The sequence below is a fragment of the Penicillium chrysogenum genome, assembly GCF_028827035.1.
Source record: "Penicillium chrysogenum strain IBT 35668 chromosome Unknown utg000001l_segment0_segment0, whole genome shotgun sequence".
Classification (NCBI taxonomy): domain Eukaryota; kingdom Fungi; phylum Ascomycota; class Eurotiomycetes; order Eurotiales; family Aspergillaceae; genus Penicillium; species Penicillium chrysogenum.
In genome coordinates, this window is record NW_026622749.1 from 5,390,004 (window position 1) to 5,416,578 (window position 26,575).

General features: G+C 48.8%; 12 protein-coding genes across 12 annotated transcripts; 4 read left to right on the forward strand and 8 right to left on the reverse strand.

Moving 5' to 3' along the window:
* Positions 1 to 236: 236 nt before the first annotated feature.
* On the reverse strand, positions 237 to 872 carry N7489_002133 (putative mitochondrial protein sorting (Msf1); the record flags this gene model as incomplete). The annotated part of the gene is made up of 2 exons (XM_056707888.1): positions 237 to 656; positions 720 to 872. 2 exons carry the CDS (start codon positions 870 to 872, stop codon positions 237 to 239), a joined length of 573 nt encoding a protein of 190 aa, XP_056572190.1.
* Positions 873 to 1,404: 532 nt separating this feature from the next.
* On the forward strand, positions 1,405 to 2,146 carry N7489_002134 (thioredoxin peroxidase DOT5; the record flags this gene model as incomplete). The annotated part of the gene is made up of 2 exons (XM_056707889.1): positions 1,405 to 1,687; positions 1,797 to 2,146. The coding sequence occupies 2 exons, from the start codon at positions 1,405 to 1,407 to the stop codon at positions 2,144 to 2,146; spliced, it is 633 nt and encodes a 210-aa protein (XP_056572191.1).
* A 246-nt stretch (positions 2,147 to 2,392) lies between these two features.
* N7489_002135 (oxidoreductase, short-chain dehydrogenase/reductase family) lies at positions 2,393 to 3,480 on the reverse strand (the record flags this gene model as incomplete). Its single annotated transcript, XM_056707890.1, has 4 exons — positions 2,393 to 2,580; positions 2,628 to 2,872; positions 2,934 to 3,372; positions 3,420 to 3,480. The coding sequence occupies 4 exons, from the start codon at positions 3,478 to 3,480 to the stop codon at positions 2,393 to 2,395; spliced, it is 933 nt and encodes a 310-aa protein (XP_056572192.1).
* Positions 3,481 to 4,457: 977 nt separating this feature from the next.
* On the forward strand, positions 4,458 to 6,596 carry N7489_002136 (rRNA-processing protein MPP10; the record flags this gene model as incomplete). Its single annotated transcript, XM_056707891.1, has 1 exon — positions 4,458 to 6,596. The coding sequence occupies one exon, from the start codon at positions 4,458 to 4,460 to the stop codon at positions 6,594 to 6,596; it is 2,139 nt and encodes a 712-aa protein (XP_056572193.1).
* Positions 6,597 to 6,681: 85 nt separating this feature from the next.
* Positions 6,682 to 7,496, reverse strand: N7489_002137 (uncharacterized protein; the record flags this gene model as incomplete). The annotated part of the gene is made up of 2 exons (XM_056707892.1): positions 6,682 to 7,159; positions 7,225 to 7,496. 2 exons carry the CDS (start codon positions 7,494 to 7,496, stop codon positions 6,682 to 6,684), a joined length of 750 nt encoding a protein of 249 aa, XP_056572194.1.
* Positions 7,497 to 8,252: 756 nt separating this feature from the next.
* On the reverse strand, positions 8,253 to 8,824 carry N7489_002138 (DUF1761 domain-containing protein; the record flags this gene model as incomplete). Its single annotated transcript, XM_056707893.1, has 3 exons — positions 8,253 to 8,387; positions 8,446 to 8,750; positions 8,809 to 8,824. The coding sequence occupies 3 exons, from the start codon at positions 8,822 to 8,824 to the stop codon at positions 8,253 to 8,255; spliced, it is 456 nt and encodes a 151-aa protein (XP_056572195.1).
* A 922-nt stretch (positions 8,825 to 9,746) lies between these two features.
* On the reverse strand, positions 9,747 to 10,469 carry N7489_002139 (uncharacterized protein; the record flags this gene model as incomplete). The annotated part of the gene is made up of 3 exons (XM_056707894.1): positions 9,747 to 9,771; positions 9,825 to 10,333; positions 10,410 to 10,469. The coding sequence occupies 3 exons, from the start codon at positions 10,467 to 10,469 to the stop codon at positions 9,747 to 9,749; spliced, it is 594 nt and encodes a 197-aa protein (XP_056572196.1).
* Positions 10,470 to 11,839: 1,370 nt separating this feature from the next.
* N7489_002140 (dicarboxylic amino acid permease) lies at positions 11,840 to 13,812 on the reverse strand (the record flags this gene model as incomplete). Its single annotated transcript, XM_056707895.1, has 6 exons — positions 11,840 to 12,279; positions 12,348 to 12,836; positions 12,896 to 13,284; positions 13,341 to 13,501; positions 13,557 to 13,563; positions 13,619 to 13,812. The coding sequence occupies 6 exons, from the start codon at positions 13,810 to 13,812 to the stop codon at positions 11,840 to 11,842; spliced, it is 1,680 nt and encodes a 559-aa protein (XP_056572197.1).
* A 3,692-nt stretch (positions 13,813 to 17,504) lies between these two features.
* Positions 17,505 to 18,374, reverse strand: N7489_002141 (NuoB/complex I 20 kDa subunit family protein; the record flags this gene model as incomplete). Its single annotated transcript, XM_056707896.1, has 4 exons — positions 17,505 to 17,599; positions 17,658 to 18,013; positions 18,080 to 18,278; positions 18,332 to 18,374. 4 exons carry the CDS (start codon positions 18,372 to 18,374, stop codon positions 17,505 to 17,507), a joined length of 693 nt encoding a protein of 230 aa, XP_056572198.1.
* Positions 18,375 to 19,015: 641 nt separating this feature from the next.
* N7489_002142 (uncharacterized protein) lies at positions 19,016 to 19,670 on the forward strand (the record flags this gene model as incomplete). Its single annotated transcript, XM_056707897.1, has 3 exons — positions 19,016 to 19,060; positions 19,117 to 19,410; positions 19,482 to 19,670. 3 exons carry the CDS (start codon positions 19,016 to 19,018, stop codon positions 19,668 to 19,670), a joined length of 528 nt encoding a protein of 175 aa, XP_056572199.1.
* Positions 19,671 to 19,878: 208 nt separating this feature from the next.
* Positions 19,879 to 20,922, reverse strand: N7489_002143 (ACP S-malonyltransferase; the record flags this gene model as incomplete). Its single annotated transcript, XM_056707898.1, has 1 exon — positions 19,879 to 20,922. One exon carries the CDS (start codon positions 20,920 to 20,922, stop codon positions 19,879 to 19,881), a length of 1,044 nt encoding a protein of 347 aa, XP_056572200.1.
* A 1,160-nt stretch (positions 20,923 to 22,082) lies between these two features.
* Positions 22,083 to 26,232, forward strand: N7489_002144 (putative nuclear pore complex subunit Nup133; the record flags this gene model as incomplete). The annotated part of the gene is made up of 4 exons (XM_056707899.1): positions 22,083 to 22,227; positions 22,331 to 22,371; positions 22,444 to 22,513; positions 22,583 to 26,232. 4 exons carry the CDS (start codon positions 22,083 to 22,085, stop codon positions 26,230 to 26,232), a joined length of 3,906 nt encoding a protein of 1,301 aa, XP_056572201.1.
* Between the last annotated feature and the right edge of the window lie 343 nt (positions 26,233 to 26,575).

The following is a 26,575-nucleotide window of genomic DNA, read 5'->3' on the forward strand; positions in this document are numbered from 1 at the left end:
TTTTTGACCATGCGGCTTCGTGCGGCAAAGGTGGTATCCATGAGCAGATTGAAAGAGCTGAGAATCGAAAGAAAAAGACAGGTTAAGAAAAAGAACCCCACTTGGCGCCACATGCTCGAATATGCAAAACAGACGCCGGAATATGCAGTCGCTTGATTTGAATGCTGAGAGGAGAGAAAACATGAGATATGATGGTTGGAACAGGCCGCGAGAAGTATGTCGAAGGTATGGGACGCTCATGATTGGAGGCGTTGCTTTTCAAGCTCGCGTTGTTCGCCGAAGACACGACGGCTCATTTCGAGGACGGTTTCGAATCCTTCGCGGCCAATCTTGGCATTTTCACGGAAACGATCCACGCTTGCTTCTTCAACTTTGTTCTTAATTTTTTGCCATCCACCACAGAGAGCGGTGATTTTTGCTTCTTGGCTAAATTCGGTCGTGGTGGCCGGGCTAAGGGAGGATTGCCGGTAGATAACAGTCTCGCGGACGCTGAGGACGTTCGACCATGTCAGGTTGGTGGAGCACATGGTCACCTTCTTTGCGACCGGATCGACGTAAGAGATTTCGTAGACGTGAGAGGTATTCGTCCCACCGAGAAGCGAGAGAACCCATTGTGGTACAGACTGGTTGCACGTGATAAGACGCTCGGTTCGCAACTAGAGGCAAAAGTCAGTACAAAGATTTCAGGGGAATTTTGAGTGCGACGTTGAATGACTCACGATTCCAGTGCTTGGGTCGACGGTTCGAGAAAGCGTGTCTACACCCACAACGTGTGTAGACTTATCATTCCAAGGACAGTACTTGCGCCAGTTCGCGGTTGATACTTCGTCCCACGAGTAGTCGAACGTGCATCCGGAAGAAAAGACCTTCATAGTGGCGAGTCGCAGTTCACCTCAACGATATCGTTGGGTCGTTGGGTCGCGTGATCTTGGGATTGGGCGTTTGGATGAAGGACGGATAGCCTCGACAAGCGCTGTGGTGGATAAGACTGGATAAAACGGTAGTATTGAAGAACCCGAGAAAGAAAAAGTAAGACTGATTCAAGCCGAGAGTGAGAGGTGGGACGTTGCAGAAGGTGATTTAAGTCTAAGTCTAGAAAGGAATCTGGAGGCAAATATGAGCAAGGCAGATAGGAAAAAATGGAGAAGAGTGGATTTTAACGATCTACCGTCTGAGGGGAAAATCCTTTCTTTTTTTTCCCTCCGGGTCAGGGCCAGGGCGCGTTCGGAGCGCCACACGCCACAGGTCGGGTTTTCCCGGTACTCGCTTATCTAATCAATAGCGCAGCTCTGGAGCTACACCGGGCAGATATGCAGCTGATATGTTCCAGAACGTCCACTTGACTCTATTCAATACACATTCCTCCATCCGGGTCTTCTATATTTTCTCCTTTTTCTTCACGTCATGGTCGAACTCAGGAAACGCAAGGCACCAGCCCCGCTACTCGTCGCAGAGAAGAAGACCAAACAAGCTCTCAAGCCCAAACAAGACGCAGATGCTACCGATAATGATACTGAGAAAAGACCCGCGCAGAAGGTCCCTGAGGTGGATGATACAATCGACATAGAAACCTTCGGTGGCGAGTTTGAGACCAATGAGGGTGAAAAAACAACTTTGAAGAAGCTCCTCGAGGAGAGCAAGTCGGGCGTGGTTTTCTTTACTTACCCCAAAGCCTCAACACCTGGCTGTAAGTTCCTCTGTCATGCCCAGTGCTTCTCTTGAGAAAACCTGGCTGTGTTTTTGGAATACTCTGCAATCATCCTACTCCAACAGATAGCTTACGCCGCTTCATCCAGGTACCAAGCAAGCTTGCTTGTTCCGTGACAACTACACCCACCTGACTTCTACTGGCCTTTCTATCTACGGTCTTTCTGGTGACTCGCCAAAGGCCAACACTACATTCAAGACAAGACAGAACCTACCTTACCCTCTCATGTGTGACCCCAAGGCCACCCTTATTGCAGCTATTGGGTTCAAGAAATCTCCTAAGGGTACAACGCGAGGTATATTTGCCGTGGATAAGAAGGGCAAGGTCTTACTTCGCGCGGCTGGTGGCCCAGACGCGACTGTGGACGCTGTCCAGAAGATTGTTGCCAATGCGCCTAGTGTGGAAGATACCAAGGAGGAAGGTGATGAAACAGCGTGATTCGACTCGACCTCGGGGGAGTGTGTGTGGTGGTTTACAGTCACAATCACAACAAGCGACACTAAGATACCATATATTGCATGCATCACACCATCTATGGTGGCTTATTTGTCTCGGGTCTACGTGCTTGGCGTAAATTATTAGGGACATGATTCAGGGACTGTCAGGTCGTTTCGAGTGCTGTTTATTCCAACCTATACAATTTGGAACACCGGTACAGCAAAATTGATTCTTTGCAGCTTCCCCTTATCCATTGACCATCATACCGCCGTTAGGATGCAGACACTGTCCGGAAATATAGCTGCTGTCCTGGCTTGCGAGGAAAACGAAACATGTTGCGACCTCGCTAGGCTGACCAGGTCGACCAATCGGCACTGCGTGGAATTGTTCCATGGCCTCGGTTTGCATTGTTGCAGGAATCAGAGGTGTCCAGACTGGTCTTATTAGCATTCGACTTGGGATAGATATGTGGGGAACTTACTTGGACCCGGACAAACACAATTGACACGAATGCCTTTCTTTATCTGCTGGTTTGACAAGCCGCGAGTATATGCGACAATTGCTCCTTTGGTCGAGGTGTAATCCAGGAGATCGCCTCGGCCAATATAAGGATTGACGGATGCGCAATTGATGATGGTAGATCCCTCCTTCATATGCGGAAGAACATACTTGGAAAGATAAAAGAAGGAGTGAATGTTGGTATTAAAAGTCTTCTCCCACTGGGATCTTTTTGAGTGCATTAGTAGGATGCATTGGCTGGCAAAGGGCGACATATAGGGCAACTCACTCCTCGAGCTCACTGATATCGCTCAGCATGTCTTGGAACGCCGCGTTGTTCACGAGAATGTCGATGCCACCCATCTTTTCCAGGGCCGTATTGATGACCTTGCGGCAATTCTCCTTCTGGCGGAGGTCGATAGCCAGAGTATGGCACTGCTGCCCATGTTCTTCAACTCTCTTCTTCGTCGTTTGCGCATCCGATTCCTCTTCCGGCAGGTAAACGATGACACTTGATGCACCCTCCATTGCAAACAGAATTGCAATTGCCCGACCAATTCCGGAATCACCACCGGTGATAATCGCTTTCTTTCCTTCGAGCTTCCCGGCGGCTTTGTAGGTCTGGTAACCGTAGTCCTCGGTGGGAATATGAGTGGACACAGGCTTAGGATCTCCCAAGTCGGACTGCAGACCCGGCTTTTTCAAGTGTTGAACAGGAATCTTGTGGCCTTCATCAAGTCAGAAATCAAGGTTTGACAAAAGGACGCTTACTCACCTGGCGCAAATTGGGATTTAGATCCACTGGCCTCTCGCTCGATAGACTGGGTAACAGGCATATTGGCAGGTTCAGGGCGTGAATGGGGACAAGAGTGTTGGATGGATCACTTGTGTAGTTGTGGAAATATGGTACAAATCCCCATGTAGACAACCATCCATTTAAGTAAGACAAGTGACATATGGCCACCAAAAGCCAAAGCTGGCCATCAATGTCACTATGATGATCTGCTTACATTCCATTGCTTCAAAGCTTTGCCTATATTGAGGCGATGTACAACCTAGAAGTTATGAGCCACCCAGAACATCCCAGTTCTAGACCTTACCTGTGGCGTTGGACTAATCGATTCACGTTGGAGTATAAGGATCCTTCATTGTTGTAGCCACAAGTTGCCCGTTCTAGGCACGACTTGTATGTCCTCCAATCGGAGGTGTCTGATGTCTAAATGACAGTTCTTTCTTATATGTAGATATCCATATCAATCCATATCTGGATGTCTCTGTGCCACGTTTGCCGTCGAGGTTATCAATATGTGTATGACAGATGTTTGGCGTCATTCGCCAGCTGCATAGGTAGTTGGTGGCGCTGGGCTTCACCAAGTCAGCTCAAAAATACAATAGTCCCAAACTGCCTTATGCAATTCCTCTAGAAGGCACGTGGTATGTTTCTTCTTTATGCTTGTTAGAGTAGAGCAAAGAAAGAGAATGGGGCATTGACCAAGTACATACACGTCTACAAAAATCCTTGGGCCCAGTATATAAATCGTCTCCAACGGTTTTAGCTCAAATCTTTTCAAGGCTATTTTTTATGAAATATGAAGTGATCAGTTAACAGGAATCCATAATAAATTAGTATAGAGAGTAGTAGCAAGTGTTGCAGTTGTCCAATGTCGCCGTCGAGCTATACTGGCGATCCTTATCTTATCAACCAGCAATATGATTGGCTCTCCAACGTCCGCCCGGCGATAATTTTTTCTACTGCGCTTTCCGCTTCTCGAGACTCTTCGGTATTGCAACAAGTTACCTGGTCCTTTTCACAATGGCGAAAGGGCAGTCCAAATCCAAGACTGTATCGGCTAGTACCGCCCAAGCATCCGAACAGATGCCTCTCTCGTTCGCTCTGTCCTCGCCATGGAGTTTCCTCCGTCCCACGAACGATTTACATACCAACGTCGTGGATTCTGCGAAGCACATCCTGGACTCCCTCGCTGGTTCCGTCGTGGACGCCCAGACCGCTCGCCGGCAACTCAATAAAAAGCGCAAAAGGTCAGACCTCGAATCGGATTCAGTCACCCAGCTCCAATTGAAGAACCTCTACGTGGACGGTTTCACCTCGAATCAAATATGGGAGCAAGCAACACGGATTCTCCAATCGACTGGCGATGAGATTGAGCGCGACATCACTTTGATTACCCAACATGGCGGCTACATGGAGTCAGCCGACTCCGAGCAGCTCGAGGATATCTCTGACCCCGAGGGTGCGCAAAGTGACAGCGACAGCCAGGAGAGCATGCTTGAAGATCTCTCCGAGGGTTCAGGCGCTGAAGATGATCTCGACGAAGGGTCTGACGAAGAGGTTGATATGGGATCTGACGACGACATGGAAGACATTGAAGACATGGACGAGGATAATTCGTCAGTTGGTTCCGCCGAAGAAGAACCCGAAGTATTCGTGGAGGATAAATTTGGATTGAACGACGGATTCTTCTCGATTGACGACTTCAACAAGCAGTCCGAGGCTTTGGAGAGACAGGATGCTGCAGGGGGACCCGAGCAGGAAGACAGCGACGAGGAGGATCTCGACTGGCATTCCAACCCGTTGATCGCTGGGAATGCTGCGACCATTCACGATGACGATAAATCCAAGAATTCACGTCCAACAGAAAAGGAAGACGAAAGCATGGATGATAGTGAGGAGGAAGGGCCGACTTTCGGTAATGCCGATCTCAACGGTGACTCCGACTCTGACGATGAAGACGCCGCGGACATGGAAGACGGTGAAGCCGCTGCCTGGGTAAACACCAGCGATATCAAATACGCCGATTTCTTCGCTCCTCCACCCCGCAAAGTCTCCAACAAGAAACACCGCGCCCTCCCGAAAACCCAACCTGATGCACCGGCAATCGATGAGAGCGATGTCAAACGCGCTATGGATGACGTTCGACGGGACTTGTTTGATGATATGGATGCGGACTCCGCCGAAGAAGAGGATGAGAATCTTGACGGATCTACAGATCCTACTGCCCAACGCTCAACACATGAGAAGCAGAGGGCACGGATCGCAGATGAAATTCGTCGTCTAGAGGCGGCCAACGTGGCCAAGAAAGAATGGATGTATACTGGTGAGGCCAGAGCTGTCGAGCGACCCGTCAATTCTCTCATCGAAGAAGACCTTGAATTTGAGCGAATTGGAAAGCCTGTTCCTGTCAACACAAATGAGACCACCGAGGACATCGAAGAACTGGTCAAGCGCCGAATCCTCGCCATGGAGTTCGACGAAGTCATCCGCCGTCGGCCAGGCGCTGAGGGCCAGCAAGCCGGAAGAAAACCCCGCTTCGAGCTGGATGATACCAAGCCGCAACAAGGTCTTGCCGAGATGTATGAAACCGAACATCTTCGCGCTAATGATCCCAACTTCGTGGATACTAAGGACCGCAAGTTGATGCGGGAACATGCCGAGATCACCAGTCTTTGGAACGAGCTCAGCTCTCAACTGGATACGCTATGCAACTGGCACTACAAGCCCAAGGTGGCCCAAGCCAGCATCAACGTCGTTACCGATGCGCCAACAATCATGATGGAGGAGGCACGCCCAACGGCTGGCGGCGCTGCCGGTGGCCCTGTTGGACTTGCACCGCAGGAGATCTACGCGCCCGGTGATGATGGCCGAGTCAAGGGAGAGGTGGTCCTCAAGACTGGCGCGTCGATCTCCAAGGAGGAGATGAGCCGTGAGCAGAAGGCCAAGAACAGACGCCAGAATAAGCAAACTCAGAAGAAGGCCGATGCTGCCAAACCTACTCAGCAAAAGCCTGGCAAGGCAGCCGAGAAGCAGCAGATGATTTCAGATCTGAAGAAGGGAGGAGTCAAGGTCATTGATAAGGAGGGCCGTATGACGAATATCGACGGCGGCTCTGTCCAAGAGGGTGCCAAAAACAGAGGAGACAATCTGAAATTGTGAGGAATGGATTAAAGGGGCCAGTATGTACTATTCAGGAGTCATATTTCATCTACATAAAATCTATTTTCTAGCATTGCACATATCATCATCTTGTCTCACTTTTCTGGTCAAGACGTTTGGCACGTATCGTGTAGATAAATATGCTCTCTCTGTTATACCCTTCAGCACCAGGGTCGTCACGAACTAGCTCCATTTCGAAAGCCTTTTTCGCCATCTTCATGAACCGCATGTCGGCACGTCTGCGACGCTTGTAACAGAAGTAACAGACCGAGTTGGGTCCCAGGAGGTCCTGGAGCGTGGTGATCAAGAGAGGGAAAGCCGGCTCGAAATAGACGCAGTCAGCAGCGATGATGACATCTGGTTTCGAAGGAATCTGCTTTGGGATCGGTTCTCCCCAGTTTAGTATCGCAGCAGTCGCATTCGGGCCGAGATTGTTTAGTTGGATGTTGGACTTCATTAGGGAAAACATAGGTTCTTGGTCTGTGATATAAATCGGCTGTTCGAGATGACACCCGCGTGCCACGGCGAGTCCAACAAGTCCACCTCCAGCGCCAAGTTCCACGCTATTGAAGATTGGATTAGGACGAAACGAGAAGAAATGGAAATGCCCCGGTGGAGCAGCACCCACATTGTTTTATCGGATAGATCGGCGGCGTGACGACTGAGGAGGTATTTGGCCAAGGCCATCCCTGCTGGCCATAATTGGCCACCGCATCCATCTTTGAGGTCTTCTTTTAGTAGCAATGGTTCTTTCAGGAGTCCGTCGAAGGAGATGTCCGTGGTCGTCGCGGCCTTGAGTTCGCGCGGAGGAGCCAGGGATTCGCTGATCTTGAGTCCATCTGGACTTGAGGGTGGGCTCAATTCTGGGCCCGGAGGAGTCGTCATTGGAGTTTCTATCATTGTGGGAAATTTGTGGATTATTGACTGTTGACTGTGGATTGTAGTCCGGAGGAATTTTTCAGTGGGGGATCTGTACCCCCGTAGCTTATCGCAATTAGACCTAGAAGGACCACCTGATTGGTTGGGTGGCGATTTGCCTATTAATATGGATCAAGTGCAAAAGTCGGACCAAAAGAATTGAATTGTAGAGATTTGGTGCTTATTTGTGCAAGTCTATAGTCTATATCTGAGCTCGATCATGTACATTGTATATGCACCGGACCCAGCCAAGACAAGCTTGGGCCCGTGCGAATGTAGATCTATATCGATACTGTCCCTACCGACCTAGTAGGACATCGAGGACTGTGTAGGTGACTTCTAGGTATAATAATTGTTTATATCCAAATATGGCCACAACAACAAGGTACCATTAAGCTTGCGTGGAGACCCTCCGACTGGGACTTGGCGATCCATGTGGGTTCATTTTACCTAATTGCTCGTTAACCTTTGAAATATGGATCTACATCTACCTACCCGAGGACAGGACACTCAATACATTGCATGCTTTGATATCAAAACGTGGCTAGGTCCATACATAACTAACGCTGCGTGCTGCGTGCAGTAGAAAGGAAAATTGGGACACGTCGATGTCATATTCGTGTGTACATTTACATCCATTAACTAGTTAAGTTCCAGCTTGAGGAGTACATCTGGTCACAGCCAGAAGTTCTTGGTTGATATTCTTGCTTGACCTGTCATCTCACATTCTCATATCATTTAGTCGAATGGGTGAGTGCGTGTTCCCCACCAGGTGAGGAACAAGCTGAGTCCAACAGTCTCGAACACTCTCGAGACCGCACCGACAGCGATAGTGTCGAGGGGTCGCTTCTCGGAGAAGACCTGGCTCACAATCTGTATATATTTGTTAGAGAAATTTCTTGGGAACTGGAGAGTAGGATTGAGAACGTACGCCTGGAGCTGAGCTTGCGAAGAAAATAAGTGTACCCAGGTACGCAGCACCCTTGTAACTCAGTGTGCCGGTGGCATTGATCAGTGCAGCCACACCGTAGGTCTGCACGGCACTTCCAGCGAGGGAGCTTCCCCAGGCTGCGGCTGCGCCAGCAGCCTCCTTAGACTTGATGAATTCCTCTTTCGAGTTGGCGGCTTGAGCGCGGTGGTAAGTGTCACCGAAGACGGGGGCTAGGATGCCAAGGGAGGCAGTGTGGGTGAAGATTGTACCCAGCGCAATGGCGGAGGGCTTCACGGGGGGGAGGTCTATGTGATAGAGGTTGTTAGTTTCCTGGCAATCTGAAGGTGAGGAGATTCTACTCACAGTGCAGGGTAGTCATTTTGAGGTTATTATGAGTGGTGAATGTAGAGAGAAAAGCGAAGCAGAAGAGTCAAAGTACTTTAAGTACTGTGAGGTCGTTTCTGTAACCAGGGTTTGGAGGTGACGTCGTCATGATTCAGCGCAACTGTAGGATGCGGAGGGCCATGACGTCAACGCGCATACGGGGTTGGCATGAAAATCAAGGGATATACTCGGCAATGCTGGATATGTTGTATATGTTGGATTGTGGATTATAAGCTCATATTACCTACATTGTGGGTAAATTAATCGATTCATCACACTGTACGCGAAACCTTTGACGTCCTTGCGAAGTATTCAGATCCACCATAGATCACCAACTCGCCATCTTCATATGTAGATTAAATCCCACCTCAATTGATTTTGTAGAAATCTCAGTGTTGCATTTGGAAGTAGCCTAATTGTCTAGAAAATTCTGTCAATGCCGAGCTCATGTATGATTTGTGCTCCCCTTGAGGTACCATTTGTATCCATGCCATATCCGGACACGCATGTAGATCAAGCGCGATTGGCAACGCTGGCAACACATGAAAACATACAGCACGGTATATACCAAAGACGGCCATAAATGACTTATTTCAGTGACATATTTCCATTTCGGTTCTGCATATAACCCCCTAGGCTTGGTTGTGTTATCTGGGGTCTCTTATGCCGGGCGGGGGATAAGAAGCTGGGTCAAATGCAGGTCCAATTACGGTGTAGTACTCTTTTCTACCACCTAGCGGTCTTGCGCAGGTTTTGTATGTATGAACGACATTCCACCAGTGCCCATTGCCAATAAAACAAAAAGTGGGCACCTCGGGTATTTGTTTATAGCTACTACCTGTGGAGCTTACAATTGCCCCTCGAAAGTCATGAAAACAAAATGAAAATGTATTTCCTTGCAGAATGTGCTGGTCTAATCAAACAAAAGTGCGGCAGGTATATCTGTGCAAAATGGTTAGCCTGGAGCGATAGAACGGAGAACAGAAGATACATACTTCTCGGGGTAGCCGTTCTCTGTACCAAGCTGGTACTTAGACTGTGAAGGCTTCGGGGCAGCGTTGATGTTGCAAGGGTTGGGGGGCAATCCATTGGCACCCAACACACCCTGGACGCTCTTCTTATCTTGCTCGAAGAGAGCCGCTAGGCCGCGTTCCTCGCCCTGCTCCTTAACAGCAACCAATTGCTGCTCTCCAGCCTGTCCGATCTTGAGAACGTCGTCTTTGGGAGCCGCCTGGCTTCCGACTGTGAGCAGACCAACTGCGTCGGCCTGGCGCACAGTGCTCAGCTGAGGGTAGCTCCTCCGAACGTCCCGCTTCCAGTAAGGGTTGTCGGCAATATCTCCTGCGGGGAGAGTGACTGGGTCATCGTAGGCAAGAGGGGGCACAGATCCCGGGGTGGGAAGACGGTATTGAGCGTTCAAGGGGACACCCGTGGAGCGTTCGGGGGCGATAGCGAGAAGGCGACGGATGCGCTCCCAGACGCCGGTGGACTGGACTGAGTATTTCTAAAGCGCAAAGAGGATCAGCACCCAGCGCAGGGCAACGGAGGTTGGCCTCCTCGATCCTTTCAACATGACATACCTGGTTGATAGAGATGGCATTGGATGCCGACTTGGCGGCATTCACGATACCGCGAGCCATGGTGAGAAGACTCTGACCTATGATTTGATATCAGCCCATTGACACACCAAGAGCACGAGGCTGTAAAGGCCAGAATTAGCTCGCCGCCCCAGAGTCATTTGACTTACTGCGTGAAATCCCTGAAATCCGTCAAGAGTCCGTAGCAAGCCTTTGGACTGAGCCGGTGCGTGAAGGTAAGTCCGGAGGTGCGATCACCGGTACGGATTATCTTGTTGCCGACCTCTGGAGCCACCACACAAATTCTTGTATTAGTAATTTTACTGGGAGTCCTCAGCTTTCAATGCTTAAAGAGCAGTCTCACTAGATAAGTTTATATGCAAATACCAAAATTATTATTATTATTATAGAGAGCATACATGTATGGGTGGAAGTGCGAGATGTGTACTGACGGAGCGTGAACTGTTGACACCTCAGGCGCCAATCTACAACAAGTGTGGTCTATAGATCGAGGTAACTGTCACCTTCAGAAGTGTACCTAGATACGTATGTATATTTGGGGAATGACCCTTACGGAGAAACCTTCAGATATTGCGAGTGAGGTACAGTCCGAACTATACATACAACGTATGGACATGGTCCTAACTATGAGCAGCAAAGACGAAGTGGATACAAGTCCACATACACCTGCTTTCAGGCTGTGCCAGATGGCTGTTCCTTTCTGTTTTAGTGCTCACCCTTTGCCTTTTGATCACTGGGTACAACTGAGCACATTTACTTTTACATAATTTTTAGGGTCAACCCGGGGCCCCGCGGGGCCGTGGATGTCCGGGCGGTTACCGTTCGTTCTAGATGCGGTTTGGTAGCTGCCCAGGTGGCTATATAGAGGATAGTGAAAAGTTTCGAGGATTTATGGTGGGTAGCGTTAATTTAAACTTGACCTATAAGGTGATTCTACATAATTACAAGTTACCGCATGCTTTCCATAGACTAGCTGGGCATAAGTGATTCATAGAGACAGCGAAGGGATCCTACTAGGAAATTAGATATATCCAGCAGCTTGTCAATAAGACTTAGCGGCTTCATTGCCACGGGAGTGTGTACGCTAGTATGTACTATGTACATATTTAGGGTTCCCGATATACAAATGTACTAAGAAAGCAACAGAAGTCGGAACCTTAAATTAACCGCGAAGTCCCGAAACCGAAGTCTTTCTGAACTTTCCAGTGTTGGCCAATATTTGGTGTCGATGATCTTTCTTGAACAAGGCGAGACATTTCAAGCAAGTGATACAGAAATAGAAGGGATAACAAAATGTAGACAATCATTGGGCGATTAATATTACCCATGAACATTTCATTGGTCCTTGAAGAACACTTAAAACTTCTATCGAAACATCTCTCGTGAAAGGTTATCTATCTAAATATATATGATCAGAAGAGCCACGCGAGACTCTTCCTGTAAACCTTGTTCCAGCCAGACAAGTTTTGGTCCTGAATGGCCACCATAGCCACATATTCCGCCTCTTCGCGGTCAATTTCGGCCTTGCCGGTCCAGATATCCGCATTATGGGGCTTGATAATCTCGGTCTTGTTCCAGATCTTCCACCCAGCGAATGCGGCAACATAGAGGGGGATTCCGATGTATGAAGTGATAAAAGTCTTGTAGTCAAAGTTGCCGTATGTTTCCGGGTCATGGATAAACACGCCGAAGCTGCGAGTGAAGAGCACCAAAACACAGAAGAAGAGCGCAATGCAGGAACCGATGATTCCCAGGGGGGCTTTGTAGGCCAGTGTTGCCTGGTCGACTCCCTGTGCACGTCGCGCACGAATGAAGAAGATGTGGGTAATCAAGAGGGAGACCCATGTCAACACTGTGATAGAAGGTCAGAATACTGGACAGAGATTTCGAGAGGCGGGGGTTGGAGAAAAGGGAACATACATCCGAAGATTGACACCATGTCGGTGAAGTATCCGAATACTTCCTTGGAGGTACTGGACACACTCATAAAGGCGAGCAAGCAGAAAGAAGCTGACAGTGCCAGAGAATAGATTGGGACACCAGCTCTGTTAGTGCGAGCAAAGATTTTAGGAGCCTTCTTCTCACGGGCAAGACCGTACAGAGTTCGAGTCGCAATGTATAGATCAGAGTTGGCGGCAGAAAACACAAACACCAGGATACAGCCGTTGATGATGTGAGGAAGAGCGGCGACTTGCCCCATTGCCACCACAAAAGGTGATGCGGCAGCAGAGCTCTCGGCCTCGGTTGCGAAAGCCAGTTCCTTGGAGTCGTAGGGGACGAGCATACCGAGGAAGAGTACACTGAGAATATAGAACACGATTATTCGCCAGAAGGTGAGCTTGATAGCTTTGGGGATGGTCTTCCGGGGGTTCTGGGCTTCTCCGACTGTCACACCAATAAGTTCGGTACCTGGTGAAAAGATTATTAGAAGGTGAAAAAAGGCAATTTTGATCACAGAATGTCCATACCGAGGAATGCAAAGGTGGCTTGCACCATGGTCGACCAGAAAGCAAGGAATTTGCCAAGGGCACCATCAGTATATTTAGTGGCGAAGGCGCCGGGCTTATTCCAGTATCGGAAGCCTCTCCTGTCGTGGTCTGGACCACCGCCGAGTGCGAAGATCAAAGAGCACAGGATGAGTCCGAGAATGACAATCACCTTGAAAGATGAGAGCCAAAACTCCAATTCACCGAAGATCTTCACGCCGAAGTAGTTTATCACGATGATAGCCACCATGAAGATGGCAATCCAAACACCTGGATTGACATTCTCTGCTGACGTTCTCGGCCAATAGGTAATGACTAGAGCAGCGGCCGTGAGTTGTGTAGGTGGTAGAATGATATATTTGAGGTAGTAGCTAGGGGACGATTAGATTTTCCAATGTGTAGTTATTAGCTTGGGAATTGTACTCACCACCATCCGAGGGTAAATCCGAGAGCAGGGTCACAGAAACGGCCAGCGTAACCAGTGAAACCGGAGGACAATGGTAGCCAAGCAGCCATTTCACCCAGTCCACACATGACAGTCCAAACGACGAAACCCATAAAGCAGTAGGCAATAAACAAAGATCCAGGCTAATTGAGAAATGGTTAGTCAACGGCAAAGATGAATTGGACGAATATAACGTACTCCGGCTCTAGAGATTTCAGTCAGTAGGGTTACACATAAGAGATTATCAGAACGAGACTCACGTCAAGGCGCTACCAGTACCAACGACCAATCCAGTACCAATGGCACCACCAATGGCAATCATAGAAATGTGACGAGCCTTGAGCTCTCTGTGGAGTTGAACTGGCTCATCCTGCTCACTTTCCTTGAAATCTCCCAAGTTGTCAACGTAGCCGGGCTGCGCCTCGAGAGCGTTAATCTCGTCGGGGTGACCCATTTCGCTATAGGCCCGAGAATCAGAGATGAAAAGAATTGATCGGACCCTCAGCTGTGGGGGGGGTCAAGGGGATTAAATGGTCTCAACGCACATACTTTTTAAGCGAATTCCGGGGTCAAATTCTACTATCTATCCCCTCTTTCGCCTCCTTCTCCTGGTGGAGACATATCCTGGAGAGGCTTAGTGACTAAGGTTGGGAGATACAACCATCCATACTAGGATAGTGTGGGGTATGTCAGGTTCACCGATCCAGGTATTTCACTCACGTAAAATTTTCGGTGAGAGTGGAGGCGAAAAACCTTAGAAGAGTTCAAGCGGATATACTTCGGGGCCCTTCGGGGCCTTCAGAGTATTCTTATTGGTGTTATACTTACTCCAAGTCATTCCCCCGCAATATGCCCAGCTATTTCCCCACAGATTCGAATGTATGACAGTAAGAAAAACAGTCCCCCATTGCTGGATGTTTTGGTATAACATTAATGTTGTTGGGCTCTCCTGCAAAACCCTATACAAATCTTGGAAGGGCTATATAGCCTATTCTCCCAATATATGGTCCGGTGAATGTGCCAAGCGTACCAACACCGGATAGTGGTATCGGCGTTCTTGGCACCCTTGGCGCGGTTACACTCGGGACACTCAGGGCTCCGGACGAGATATCCCGTTAGACGGGACACAAATATTATTGAAAGACGTCGCGCACGGCCTCGGGATTCCGCTTAACGTCTCGGAACTATGGAGAGGAAAATAGATGTCCTTGTGGAAAATTCCAGTGTAGAGTTCTAGCCAAGGCCGCGAATGAGCCGATCCGTCCGTGCATTATCTCCACGAGGCATCCGGAGTAACCTGTACGGAGTATTCCGTACTGATAAGGCCGGTTGAGTTTTTCTTGGCTTTTTTTTTTTCCCCCTGCACCCAAAGGTTGGCTTCCAAAGCGAAAACGGAAAATATTTGCGCTCAGAGAGTTCTCAAAAAGTCTGTGACCTTTTGAGCCGTGCACAATACATACGTTGTATTGGCAATTCCCGCTCAAATATACTATGGAGACTCTTAGCCGCCTCTCTGGGACTGTGGATCTTATACGAATTAAAACCCCAGACTCCAAATCCACCTTCTCGGGGCTTATGCCCAGCCAAGACCTCCTTATCATAGTCACGGGAGCTTGGTGATATCTATTACCAATACTTGTGGAGAAGGTTTACCGAAGCCTATCTAAAAAGACGCTAACCTCACTTCCCGTCTTCGGTTCCAAATTATATTATCATGTCCACGGGTACCTAGGTAATTACCTAGGTAGATCGCTCTATAAGATTAGTAATATGCGTTTTATCATCTTCCAATGTTCTAGATAGGTAGGCAAATACCCACATGGAAGATAAGCCTGTGGGACATGATAGCGAGACCACTGATAAAGGAATATTGACCATGTGGACCGATATATAGACATTGGTATTGTTTAGTAGGGTGGTTAGTATCATAATTAAGCTTTTCATTTCAAGCAGCTAGCTTTTAAACGTAAAGCTATTTCTAGTCTATTATCAAGTTTCTTAGGGCTAGGGCTATTACTTCCTAATTTGGGGCGTACTATCTCAGACACTTTTAAGAATCTCGATAGGTTAGATAATTCTGTTTCAGTTCGAGACCGGGGCACCTACTTCTGAGTCATTTTACAGTGTCATATTCAAAGTGTTGTAAAGATACACTAGTTTGTCAATGTTAGTCAGAGTAGAAGCCTGTTAACTATATATATAGGTAAGAATGCGACGGTGATATATCTCGCTCTCACTACCTCTTCTTTTCCGTCCATTTCCCCATCCATCCTTTCTCTTTGTCAGTGCATGCAAGTAAGACTCTAGCCACACCCAGCTGATGAAAAGCAGTCATGTGCCATTGCGGCATCGGAGAGTTTGGTTCATGATCGTTCGAGCACTCAATGGAACGTTGAGTGCATCGATTTCTGCAAAATCGCCCCAGCTGCCGCGGACGTGTACAATTATAATATGGATGCATCAACCTACGGCGGCTTAGCAAGTACGAAGTTGACTTAGATCTCCTGTGCTACCCAACGAAAGCAAATGTATCTTCAAGTGGCGTCCCTGGAAAGATGTGTGGATTGGGATAGCTCCACAGAACCATGGTGTTCTTCCGTGGTGGACTGTCCTGCAACCATCAAGACTGCCCATAGAGGGTTCCCGGTAAACAGAGGAGATGGGTCACATTATGGAACCAGCCGTTGAAACCCGTGAAGATTTCCTGTCCAAGAACCCAACATGGGCACTAGACTGTGTTCCTAATGGAACTCAGCTCGATCTTGGAGATACTATGTCCATAAAGCGTTACCTAGACATTCTTGACGCTATTGCTGACCAAGGGCCATATGCTTTCTATACCAAACCTGTTGCAGAGAGTACAATCAATACCATTCAGGCTGCAAGACGACTTGAGAAACAGTTCAGTGGCTATCCGGAATACCACAAATTGACTACTATAGCTTCCAGGTCACCAGCACAACGGCCCCATTTAGTGAAATCTCCTCTAGGAGTGTTCAAATGATATTAAACACTTACGGAAACTTCCTCGTCCCCCGTGCACCTTAGCATCCACACAATGGATAAAGCAATTCGATTTGGCATTGGAGATGGCATACGTCTGAATTGCAGTTAATAGTGGGCCAATCTGGGCGATCCTTCCTTGGTTGAAGGGATGAGCCCATACCAAAAAAGGGCATGTTGAGGCAGCCCACTATAGACGCAATTCGTGGGGATATCTCAGATCCCCACACTCTAAGCGTGTCTGCATATGGTCCGGAAGGGATTGAAAGACTTGATATGTAAGCTCACTTATTCCTCAGATGGATTCAGGCTGCTGACAGGTGAAGTCCCCGAACATCCCACATAGCCGCAGCTGGTAACCGAGAATTGGCTATGTCCATCACCATTACAATCAACTTGCTCTTTGGAAGCCAGTTGACAATTCCAGTAACAAGGATAATTGTTACAACCTGCCCCTGGACTGGCGAGTTACACACTAGGCCAAAAGACCACTATATCTGAGCGTAACGCTCAGATATTCCAGGCTCCGATATATATAGTGCGTGTCGTGACAATAATATTGAATAACGGGATCAATGGAAGCCCTTTAACCAATGCTCCCTACTTTATACAATGTTGACCCTCATATTCTAGACTTCTCCATCCCCGGCTCTTCCAACGCCTTGGAGATATTCCCGCGCCATCCAATTACATCCGACCTGGGAAGCGGCCACTGTCATGACCCACTCGGATTGGAGGCTATTCTTTATCATGGGAGCAGCAGGAGGAAGCCGGATCGTGACAACTGCTATCCAGAACACCATCCATGCGGTCGATGAAGGAATTTCTGCGGCGAAGGCTCAAATTGTGACCGCCGCCTAAAACCCGCTCTGTACACAGAGCGACACACGTAAGTTTATTAAAGCCAGTATATGAGACATTTATTTGAATTCTTTTGAATGGATATTCTGACAGGCAAAAAAGGGAACAGACCAATCAGAGTGAGAGTAAAAACAAAATATCAGACCCTGAAGCTTGATATTGATATACAAAGTAAAAAGACACATAAAAACTCCACGGCGGTCAGGTTGAGTCACTTAAGTTTACCATGCACTATGACTGAAGACGCAAGAAAATAGTCCACCATATCATTGGTTTTAGAGACTAACGGCGGTACCACATGCGTGTGATTCTGGTGTGTCTCATCTTCTTCTGCAGCTGGAAGATACCGTACATCAGTGCCTCAGAAGTGGGTGGGCCTTTGGTTTTATTAGTCAATTGCAACAGCGCAAGCGCGAGGGAGGAGGAAATGCTTACATCCAGGCACGTAGATATCGACCGGCACAACCCGGTCACAGCCCCGCACGACCGAGTAACTGTAGTGGTAGTAGCCACCACCGTTGGCACAACTGCCCATACTGATAACCCACCGGGGGTCGGGCATTTGATCATAAACCTGACGCAGAGCAGGGGCCATCTTGTTCGTCAATGTACCGGCCACAATCATAACATCGGACTGACGCGGAGAAGCACGGAAAATGATTCCAAGACGATCCTGGTCGTAACGGGGGGTAGAAAGGTGCATCATCTCCACGGCGCAGCATGCAAGACCGAAAGTCATGGGCCACAAAGAGCTTTGACGAGCCCAATTGGCAATCTGATCGAGAGTGGTCCTGAGTAATGTAAGGTCAGTGGGAGTTCGAGGCGCATAAGATTAAACCCGTTGAGAGTAAACGAACAAGGCATATTGCATAGCACCCTCCTTCTTCTCCTGACTAGGCAAAGGCACCTCTCGGCGAGCCTTGCCCGACGCGGTCAATTGCTGGGCGCTCGCTGATGGTTGACGCTCGAGCGCTGTCGCTGATTTGATTGACGAGGTCGAGAGGGCCGCCAAGGGTTGGGCACGCGGGAGAGAGGCAACGAAACGGGGTCGCGCAGCTGATTTTTGGTTAGTGAATTGACATTGTCGATGGGACGAAGAAGATCCCTACCGGACAGAGCGCCAGAGATGGCGGGCTTCGCCATCGGAAACATTTTGAGAAAAGTCTCTTCGGTGGAGAGTAACTAGAATGAAAGGTCGTGATCGGGAGGATAAAGAGACAAGGTGATTGCAGCCTCGGCCAGTGACGACAGGTAATATAGAATTACAAGAGGGCACAGGTGGCGGGCTCCGGGTAACTGCAAGACAAGGAGAACCCCAAAAAGGTTCCGATTCCAGAGTGGAAGAAGATGATGTATACCGACCGTTTGGGAGGGATGATGTAAGCTATTACCTCCAAGATCATTGGCTCAGTGGCTGTATTTTTCAGTCATGGAAACCGGTATGGTAAAGGCGGTGAGATGCTCGTAAATCGAATTGCCTGTGTGGTCATTGGCTCTCAGTTACATAGTGAGCTCCTTTTGCTGCCTTCATGCCTGAACGCGTCTCCCCATTGCCGCGGGGGATTGGGACAACCACTCCGCTACTGTCTACACTTTTGCAAAGTACCTGTCCCTTGAAAGGGTTACTCAACTCCAGGGCATTGTGGGCACGACATGCAGAGATAATACACTACCCAGACTAGAACTTCCACCTGATCACAGTGTCCAGACAAGGGAATCAGTCCTAAACTCCAAAGAGCCGAAGTGGTCGCGCCCAGTCCGCATACATTGCTACCTCAAGAGCTATTACGGAAATGGCGGGTCCCAGAATTGCCTGCATTGGCATGATTGGGAAAGCAGTACGCATCCCTACCATCTTGTCTCTCTGGAACTGTCCGTGCTAACTCGGTTGCAGGATAACCCTCTTCACATTTCCCTGTTTCCCCCGTATTCAGATTCCACTATCGAATTTTCCTTCTTACTGAACTCCTGCCTCGACATTTTCGACATCCGGTGCAAACAAACATCCATTGATCAGGATCTAGGCCTCTTACATGCAATTGACGAACGACTTGCAGCCTATGGATGGTTGACGACCACGGGAGTAAAACTGTTGATAATTGTGGATTTATTCGGCCAGGAAGAGGCCAGCGCTGGAAAGCAAGCAGGCGCTGCGATCAATGGCTTGAGAGATTCTGATGTGAAGCCTGTGTGTTTTCCCTCTATATCTCGCGAATGCTTTTCCACCGAAAGTACCCATCCCCTAATTATTTCATACAGGCATTCCGCGCATTACAGAGTGCATATATTCAGCTTTTGCAGAATCCATTCTATTCCCCCGATGACCACGTACCCATTCCCGGGAATACAGCGTCTTCTTTGTCCGCTTGCCAGCCAATCTCTAACAAAAAGTTCATTGCGGATGTTAAACGTATCGGGGATTCGTGGGCTCCAGGTTCTTCTCTGTAGAGAGAGTACCAACCTGATACATATAAAACCCAGGTCAACCAGTTTCCCCAGCTTACATTCTTATTAGACAGCAACAATCTCACCGAACATTCGGATAATAGCCATATTATTTCTTCAGTTACTAAGCTACTTTGGATACCTATTTCGTATGCAGCATAAGTCATGAGCTGAATAGAATAGAACAGACAGCAAGAAGATGATCATGTGGTCATCCTGCTAATTCGGGCTGGGTGTCTCCAGTTTCGGCTTCAGTCTGCTCCAAGGCAACCATGATCTCTGACATTTCACGTGGGTCGCAAACAGCCCATACACCACCACCTTTGGTGTTGACTCTTCCGACCTCTTTGCCAACCAAATTCCTGCCGACCTTTCCTGGCCCGATTCCGATCCACCGCCTCACGCCTCGTTCCTGATGAAGATAGCGAATGCTGTCCCACCATCTCACTGTCTCAATACACTGTCTTGAGAGGAGATCCCTGATGTCTTCCTTGGACTGGAAAGGTAAGGCAGAAACATTCGATATGCATGGGATTGATGCCGGGAATGTGATGTTGATGTTCTCGACGGCATCTCTCATATAATCCGCAGCTAGCGCCATAGCAGGGCTATGAAACGGGCTGTCACTTTTCAGTCTGACAGCCCGCGGGTCGTGACCTCCAAATTGACGCATTTGGACCAGAAGGATTTTGATTCGGTCAAGACTACCGCTTAGCACGATTTGATTTTTCGAGTTGATGTTTGCGACCACCACTTGTTGGATTAATGGGACACGATTATCCCTGTCGATTTCAATACCCGGTGATTCGGGGCCAACAAAATCCTGGACCGTTCGAAGCAAACCTTCCAGGTGCTCCGGTTCACAGAGAAGTGCAACCATGCCATATGTTTCCCCAGATTGCTCGCTCAACTGGCGTGTACACCGGGCCATCATTTCAGCGCGACCACGAACTAATTTCAAAGCGTCCCCGAATTCAAGATAGCCCCCGGCAACCAATGCGGAGAACTCCCCGAGGCTATGCCCAAGCGTAACATCAACTCGAGATTTAGTGTTGAATCCGAACTCCTGCTCCAGGATACGAAGTATCAGAACTGAGATTGCCATAACTGCGGGCTGTGAATTTTCCGTTTTGTTGAGCTTGGAGTTGGGGCCATCGGATATAATGCTGGATAGTTTGAACCCGAGGGTGCTGTCCATCTCGTCCAAAACCTTAGCCGCTGTGTTGGGAAAGCTTTCAATCCAGCTGTTGGCCATGCCAACCCTTTGGACTCCATGTCCTATCGTGTGTATTAGCGGTCATTTGAGGTCCAGAGGTAAAAGAGGGGGGGAGAGGTGATACAAACCTGGGAAAAAGAGGGCTGTGTGCAGGTCTCGTCTGGAGGGCAGGAGATTAGGATTTGTCGGCCTTGAACGTGTAGCCAAAACTTGCAGCGTGACATGCACAATGGACCTTTGTCGGAGGTGACCTCTGGGGTGTAAGCGTGAGAGCATCTTCTCTATAGTTGCAGCCCTAAGCAACCCTTGGGGGCCTTGATCTTGACCGTATCAACACAACATATGAGCATTGTGGCTATCCGTGTCGTGAGGGTGAGATACGTTATCCCATGGAGTGAATGTTGTTCTTCAGTCCATGCTAGTGTTTATTAAGGGAGTAGTGACCTCCCTGGGGCCGTGTGGGGTTGGATGTGGGATTCACGTGAGCTCCAATTTTCGGGGTAATCGGGTACAAAAAGACTTCCCCGTCAATTGTTATGTACACCTACATATGTACATATGTAGACTAGAACCCCATATTTAGAGCGTAAACAGTCATTATATGCCATACCATTCTGTTCGTATTCTGAGAGCAATCAACAATATACATGTGCTCACCTACATACTTTAATCTCACGCAATACAGCTGAATACATATGTACTATTGTATGTATCCTATTGGTATTTGCTTTATACCAATGATTAGCCAAGTATTGCAGAGCCCCGCATTTCAATGAGTAGAATAGGGTCAAATCATATATTCCGGAGTCAACTTAATTGTTATTTGCCTTTGAGATACAAATCTAGAATACTCTCTATGTACATTGTACACAGTGGAATGTAGTATAATATATGCACATGTGGTGTATACAGTACATGTAACTTACACATTCATGTTCCTGTACAATATGGTTATTTTCTCACCGCCTTCGGACAAACATCCTCGATTGTTATTGACCAACCCTATCGCTGCTATCACTGTGCTCCAATTCGAACCCATCTTCTTGGGAGAGCTCTCTCCTCTCTTTCCTTTTCTCATTCTCTCCTCTCCGACCTTGCGTCAACCTTGAAGAGTGAATCCGACCCCCAAGGGTCAACAATTTTCGAAGCTTTCGTCGGCTAGCGTGTGTTCGCGACTACAGGTTGCGTACATACTGAAAATGTTCGTCCCTAAAGCCGGTGGTCGCAATACTCGTCGACGCCAGCGAACGAGCTCAGATGACTCTGTCAAACCACCAAAGGCCAAGAGACAACGCTCTGTCCTGCGACGCCCAGATGAATCCCCTTCCGATACCAACCTGGGACGTGAGCTCGCAAAATTAGCAACACCCACTACGCCAAACGGCGATATTGCCCCCTACGGATCAAATGAGCGAGTTGCATCTATCGACCCGTGTTGTGAAACAAGGCGATGTGTCTGGAAACAATAACGAGGGGACAGTCGTTCTGGTGGGTTACTTCATATCTTTGCGCGTTCCTTCAGACTCTCAAGTCCAAACTGCTAACTTGCTGGGTTCAAAGTCAAGCACCGATTTTTACACAGTGGATCAGCTGCCGTCCTTGCCAGATCAAATTCGCGGCTTACAATCAGGTATCTCAAATTCTATAGCTTTTTCTCACCTTGGTTTGCGATTTGTTGACACTCACCCTCTGAACGCAGAACCCCTCAAGTGCTTTTTCGGACCTGGTCATGACCACGCATTAGCTTTGACCCGCTCGCATGCCATCGTGTGGCCATATTCCGCGCCCGCCTCATCCCCGTCTCCGTCGGAGACGTTCACGGTATCGATTCCGGAGTCTTGCAGAGATCCCAAGGGTGCCGTCCCGCTCGGAGTTCTATTATCCACGGCCACAGGTGACCACCCCGGTCTCTTGGTGATTATCCCTTCTACAGGAAAAGTCGTTTACTGGGAGACTGTGTCCAGTGCCGCGTCACTGGGTTTATCCAGACAAAAGCAGAATGGCATCCAAGGATCCACCCCTGGCATGCTTTCCGGCGAGTATGCCACGGATATACTCAATGGGGAGCCTTCGGGCATCATCGTTACGTTCTCGTCCGGACGAGTAGCACACATCACCCTGCGGGACCCCCAAGGAAAACCTTCCGTGCTCGTTAATTTCCTCAGAAGCACCGCAGGGACTGGAGGCGGTGGAATTTTCGGGGGTCTCAAGAATGTCTTTGCAGGCGGGTCATGGAGAAAGGAGGTCACTGCTGTTCGGGCCGGTGGTTCTCACCAACGCGGCCAGCGAGATGTCATTATTGCAACTTCGACCGGATTGGTTGAGATATGGGACACGCATTGGAACCACGGAAACACGCTCAAAAAACGATATGACCTCAAGGAAGAAATCCTGGCGGCCCTCCCCGAATATCACGCGCAACCGACAAACGATACGGAGCTCAAAGTCGCGGACTTTGCGTTCTCTACCCTGCAGTCTTCCGACGATGCTGTGCAACTTTCCGATGGGTCCTGGCGCCTCTTTCTGGTTGTCAGATCGCCACAATGGTTAGAAACAAGGGCGCTATTCGTGGCTCAAGTTCATCTGTCTGGCAATGAATCTCGTGTTATGTCAACGCATGCCGTGGATCTTCGCCATATTCCTGCTTCTCAGCTCGAAACTTCGAAACCCAAGATATTTGTGCCGAAGCCAGAAGAAACGGCTTTCATCCTTATTGGCCAGTCTCTTGTTATCCTGTCGTTGACAAGTGTCGAAGAGAGTCCATCCTCACAACTGCTTCTCGATTCCAACAAGTTGCCTCTGCCTTTCCAAGATACGATTCACTTGCGCTCTGGTACAGACCACGAAATCCTGGGGTCCATGTCAGAGGACCAATCGAACGATTCGCCTTGCGCAGCGTGTGTGCTTATGCTTCGTAATTTCGGTGTAATTCGTGTGACGGTACTCCCTCGTCCTGGCATCGAACAAGATGTCGACGAGCCTCAAGTCACAGCAAAGCACAAGCTTGAACAGGCGGTTTTCTTTGGGACCATGGCAAAGAATCCGTTGAACTTATCCAGCGAAGGAGACTTGAACTTCCCTCCATCAGAAATGGAGCAAGCATCTTTGGAAATCTGCAGGGAGCTACTCCAGTCAGAGACTCGCTTCATTCCCACCACTGCTATTTCACTAGAACAAAATCTCCGCTTGAGAGCAAAGGCACTGGACGATCTTGCCTCGTTACTATCACGTCAAGGCAATCCTTTGAGTCGACCGGCAAGGTGGGAGTTGCTGTGGGCTGCGGAGAAAATTGCAGCACAAAGAGCTATGTGGAAGGTTCAAGAGGCCTGTAAGATCAAAAATGGAGAAGAGGGGCCTTTCCTCAGTCATGTCATTGCGTCCATGCATGATAAATTCAAGACTCCAATCAACCCCCAACAGGGAGAGACCGATCCGGTGCGTCAATGGTTCCTGAGAGACTCTTACCGCATGGAGCATATCATCCCATGGATCAAGAACGCAATCAAGCTCGGTCGAAGCAACACTTCCAACCCTGCCCGTACATTGTCAGAAAAGATTCTGGCGGCCAGTGAGCTGTTTCTGGCGGTAACTGAAACTGCTTTCCGGTATCGTGATGAGCACGTTGCGCTTTATGGTCTTCGTGGAGACTTCCTGGAGGATGGTGTGCTTTCCGATGGGTACGAGGATCTTCCCGAGTTCTGGACATCGAGAGGTGTTGGTTACTCTGAAGCAGGGCATTTACTCGACTTGGAACTGGATAGTTGCCGGTCATGGAAAACACCCGCATCGGCTGCAGATGCCCCCGACACGCATGTTTTGAATCAAGTTGCGAAAAACAGCTATCGACACCTTCGCGTAATCGGTCAGATGCATCTCGAGCGGACTCGATGGCTTTCTGCGCAAGGAGATCCCAAACTAATGGATGAGAGTGTCTCGATTGAGCAGGCCCATGTCGAAGACCGCAAATGGCAACTCTTCAAGCTGGCTGGTATCGACCATCTTGCCGATGCTGTCGAGTTAGCAGAAAGCTTCCGAGACATGGGAGCGTTGGTCGAGTTGATCATCGAGCTTCAAGACCAAAAGGCAACTCAACACCCGCAACCCCCGAGTGATGTTTCCACAAATCAAACTGATATCGATGCCGACCAATTGATCGCCAAGTATTTCGACAAGTTTGGTGACATATGGGCGGATGCATACTTCTCCCGGCAAATCGCGATGGGTTACCCAGGCACGCTGTTTACGATGCGAAAATACCAATCTGCCGTCACTCGATTCCTTCGAAGCAACCCCGCATATTCTCGCCTAAGCTGGATTAACGATGTCATCGGTGAAGACGACTATGACACTGCCGCAACCTCATTAGAAGACCTAGCGATTGGCAGTGAGAAAGACTTGTGGAGCCACCGTGTAGAGATCTCGCTAGCCAAGCTAGGCAAACTAGCGACGAAGGAGCGAATGGATTCTCCCGTTGTGGCTTCTACCTTGCAAGAGGATGTGAAGCGTCTTGATGACTATGTTGAGGTCGATGGGATCCAAGACATCCTCTATTCCCACATCCAGCCTATCCTGCAGGGCGCCATTGACCGAAAGGCAGAACTCGAGCTAGTTCTCGATCAGTATGGAGAACATATCTTCGAAGATCGGCCATCGCTTCATGAAATCTTGAGCGACGCTCTCTTTACCTTGATCGAAAGGCAGGTTGTCGGTGCCGATGGCCTGATTGATATCTTGACGTTGATGGGCCCTGCTCAGCTCGCAGATGATACCGAGGGCGAGCTTGTGCGAAGCGAGTTCCATCTTGCGTTGCAGGTTCTTGACTATGGACGCTATGGCCAGCGAGACCCGTCCTATCTCACGGCTTTACGGAGATTGATCTGGCGACGGTGCTTGATCAAAGATGATTGGGTGGCTCGAGGAAAAGCTGCTGAGGGACCCAACGGCAATGCATCCAACTTGGTCGCTGACACCACGCTCTACCGATCACTAACTGCATGCTTGGAAGGTGACTTTGTTCCCAACATAAACACTTGGACTATTGAGCTAACCAGCGTACCATGTCTAGAACCTCGAAATGCTGGTCTGCACTCTCTTTACACACCTCTCTCACCCGCGGAGGCTCTGATGACCGATTCCGATTCCGACATTCTCGTGTCACGGTTCCGCCCTGAGCAAAAATCTCGTGTGGCGTCCGATCTTCAGACCGAAAATGATATTTTGCGCCAGTGCATTGAGGTTGGGAAGCTTGATTTCTGGTTCCAAAACCTCCGGGAAACCGCTGAGGTCCACATATCACCCCCGAATAGACCGCCTATGATTGACGGTGAAGTTGGTGGAGCAAATGATTGAATTTTCTCTACAATTGACGTGGGTTGCGGATGAAATGGCGGCGTTTTCAATACTGTTTCTCGATTATCCAGTGACCAATGGGTCATAATATGTTGTATGTATGAAATCTCAGGAGATATTTCTATTATCCAGGCCTTCAGTAAACCCCAAGCTACGTTGTGCTTGATCAGAGAACCTGTTCTTGCGATGTGAAATATGAAATGCGTTGATTTAGCTTGTTTCCTCATACTCTCATACAATAAATATTGGTTCCCCGGGTCACCGAGTCATGGCCCCCGTTTGTTGTCATGTTCATCTTCCGACTTACTTGACATCCAGTGATTGGAGGAAGATCAAGTCGCCA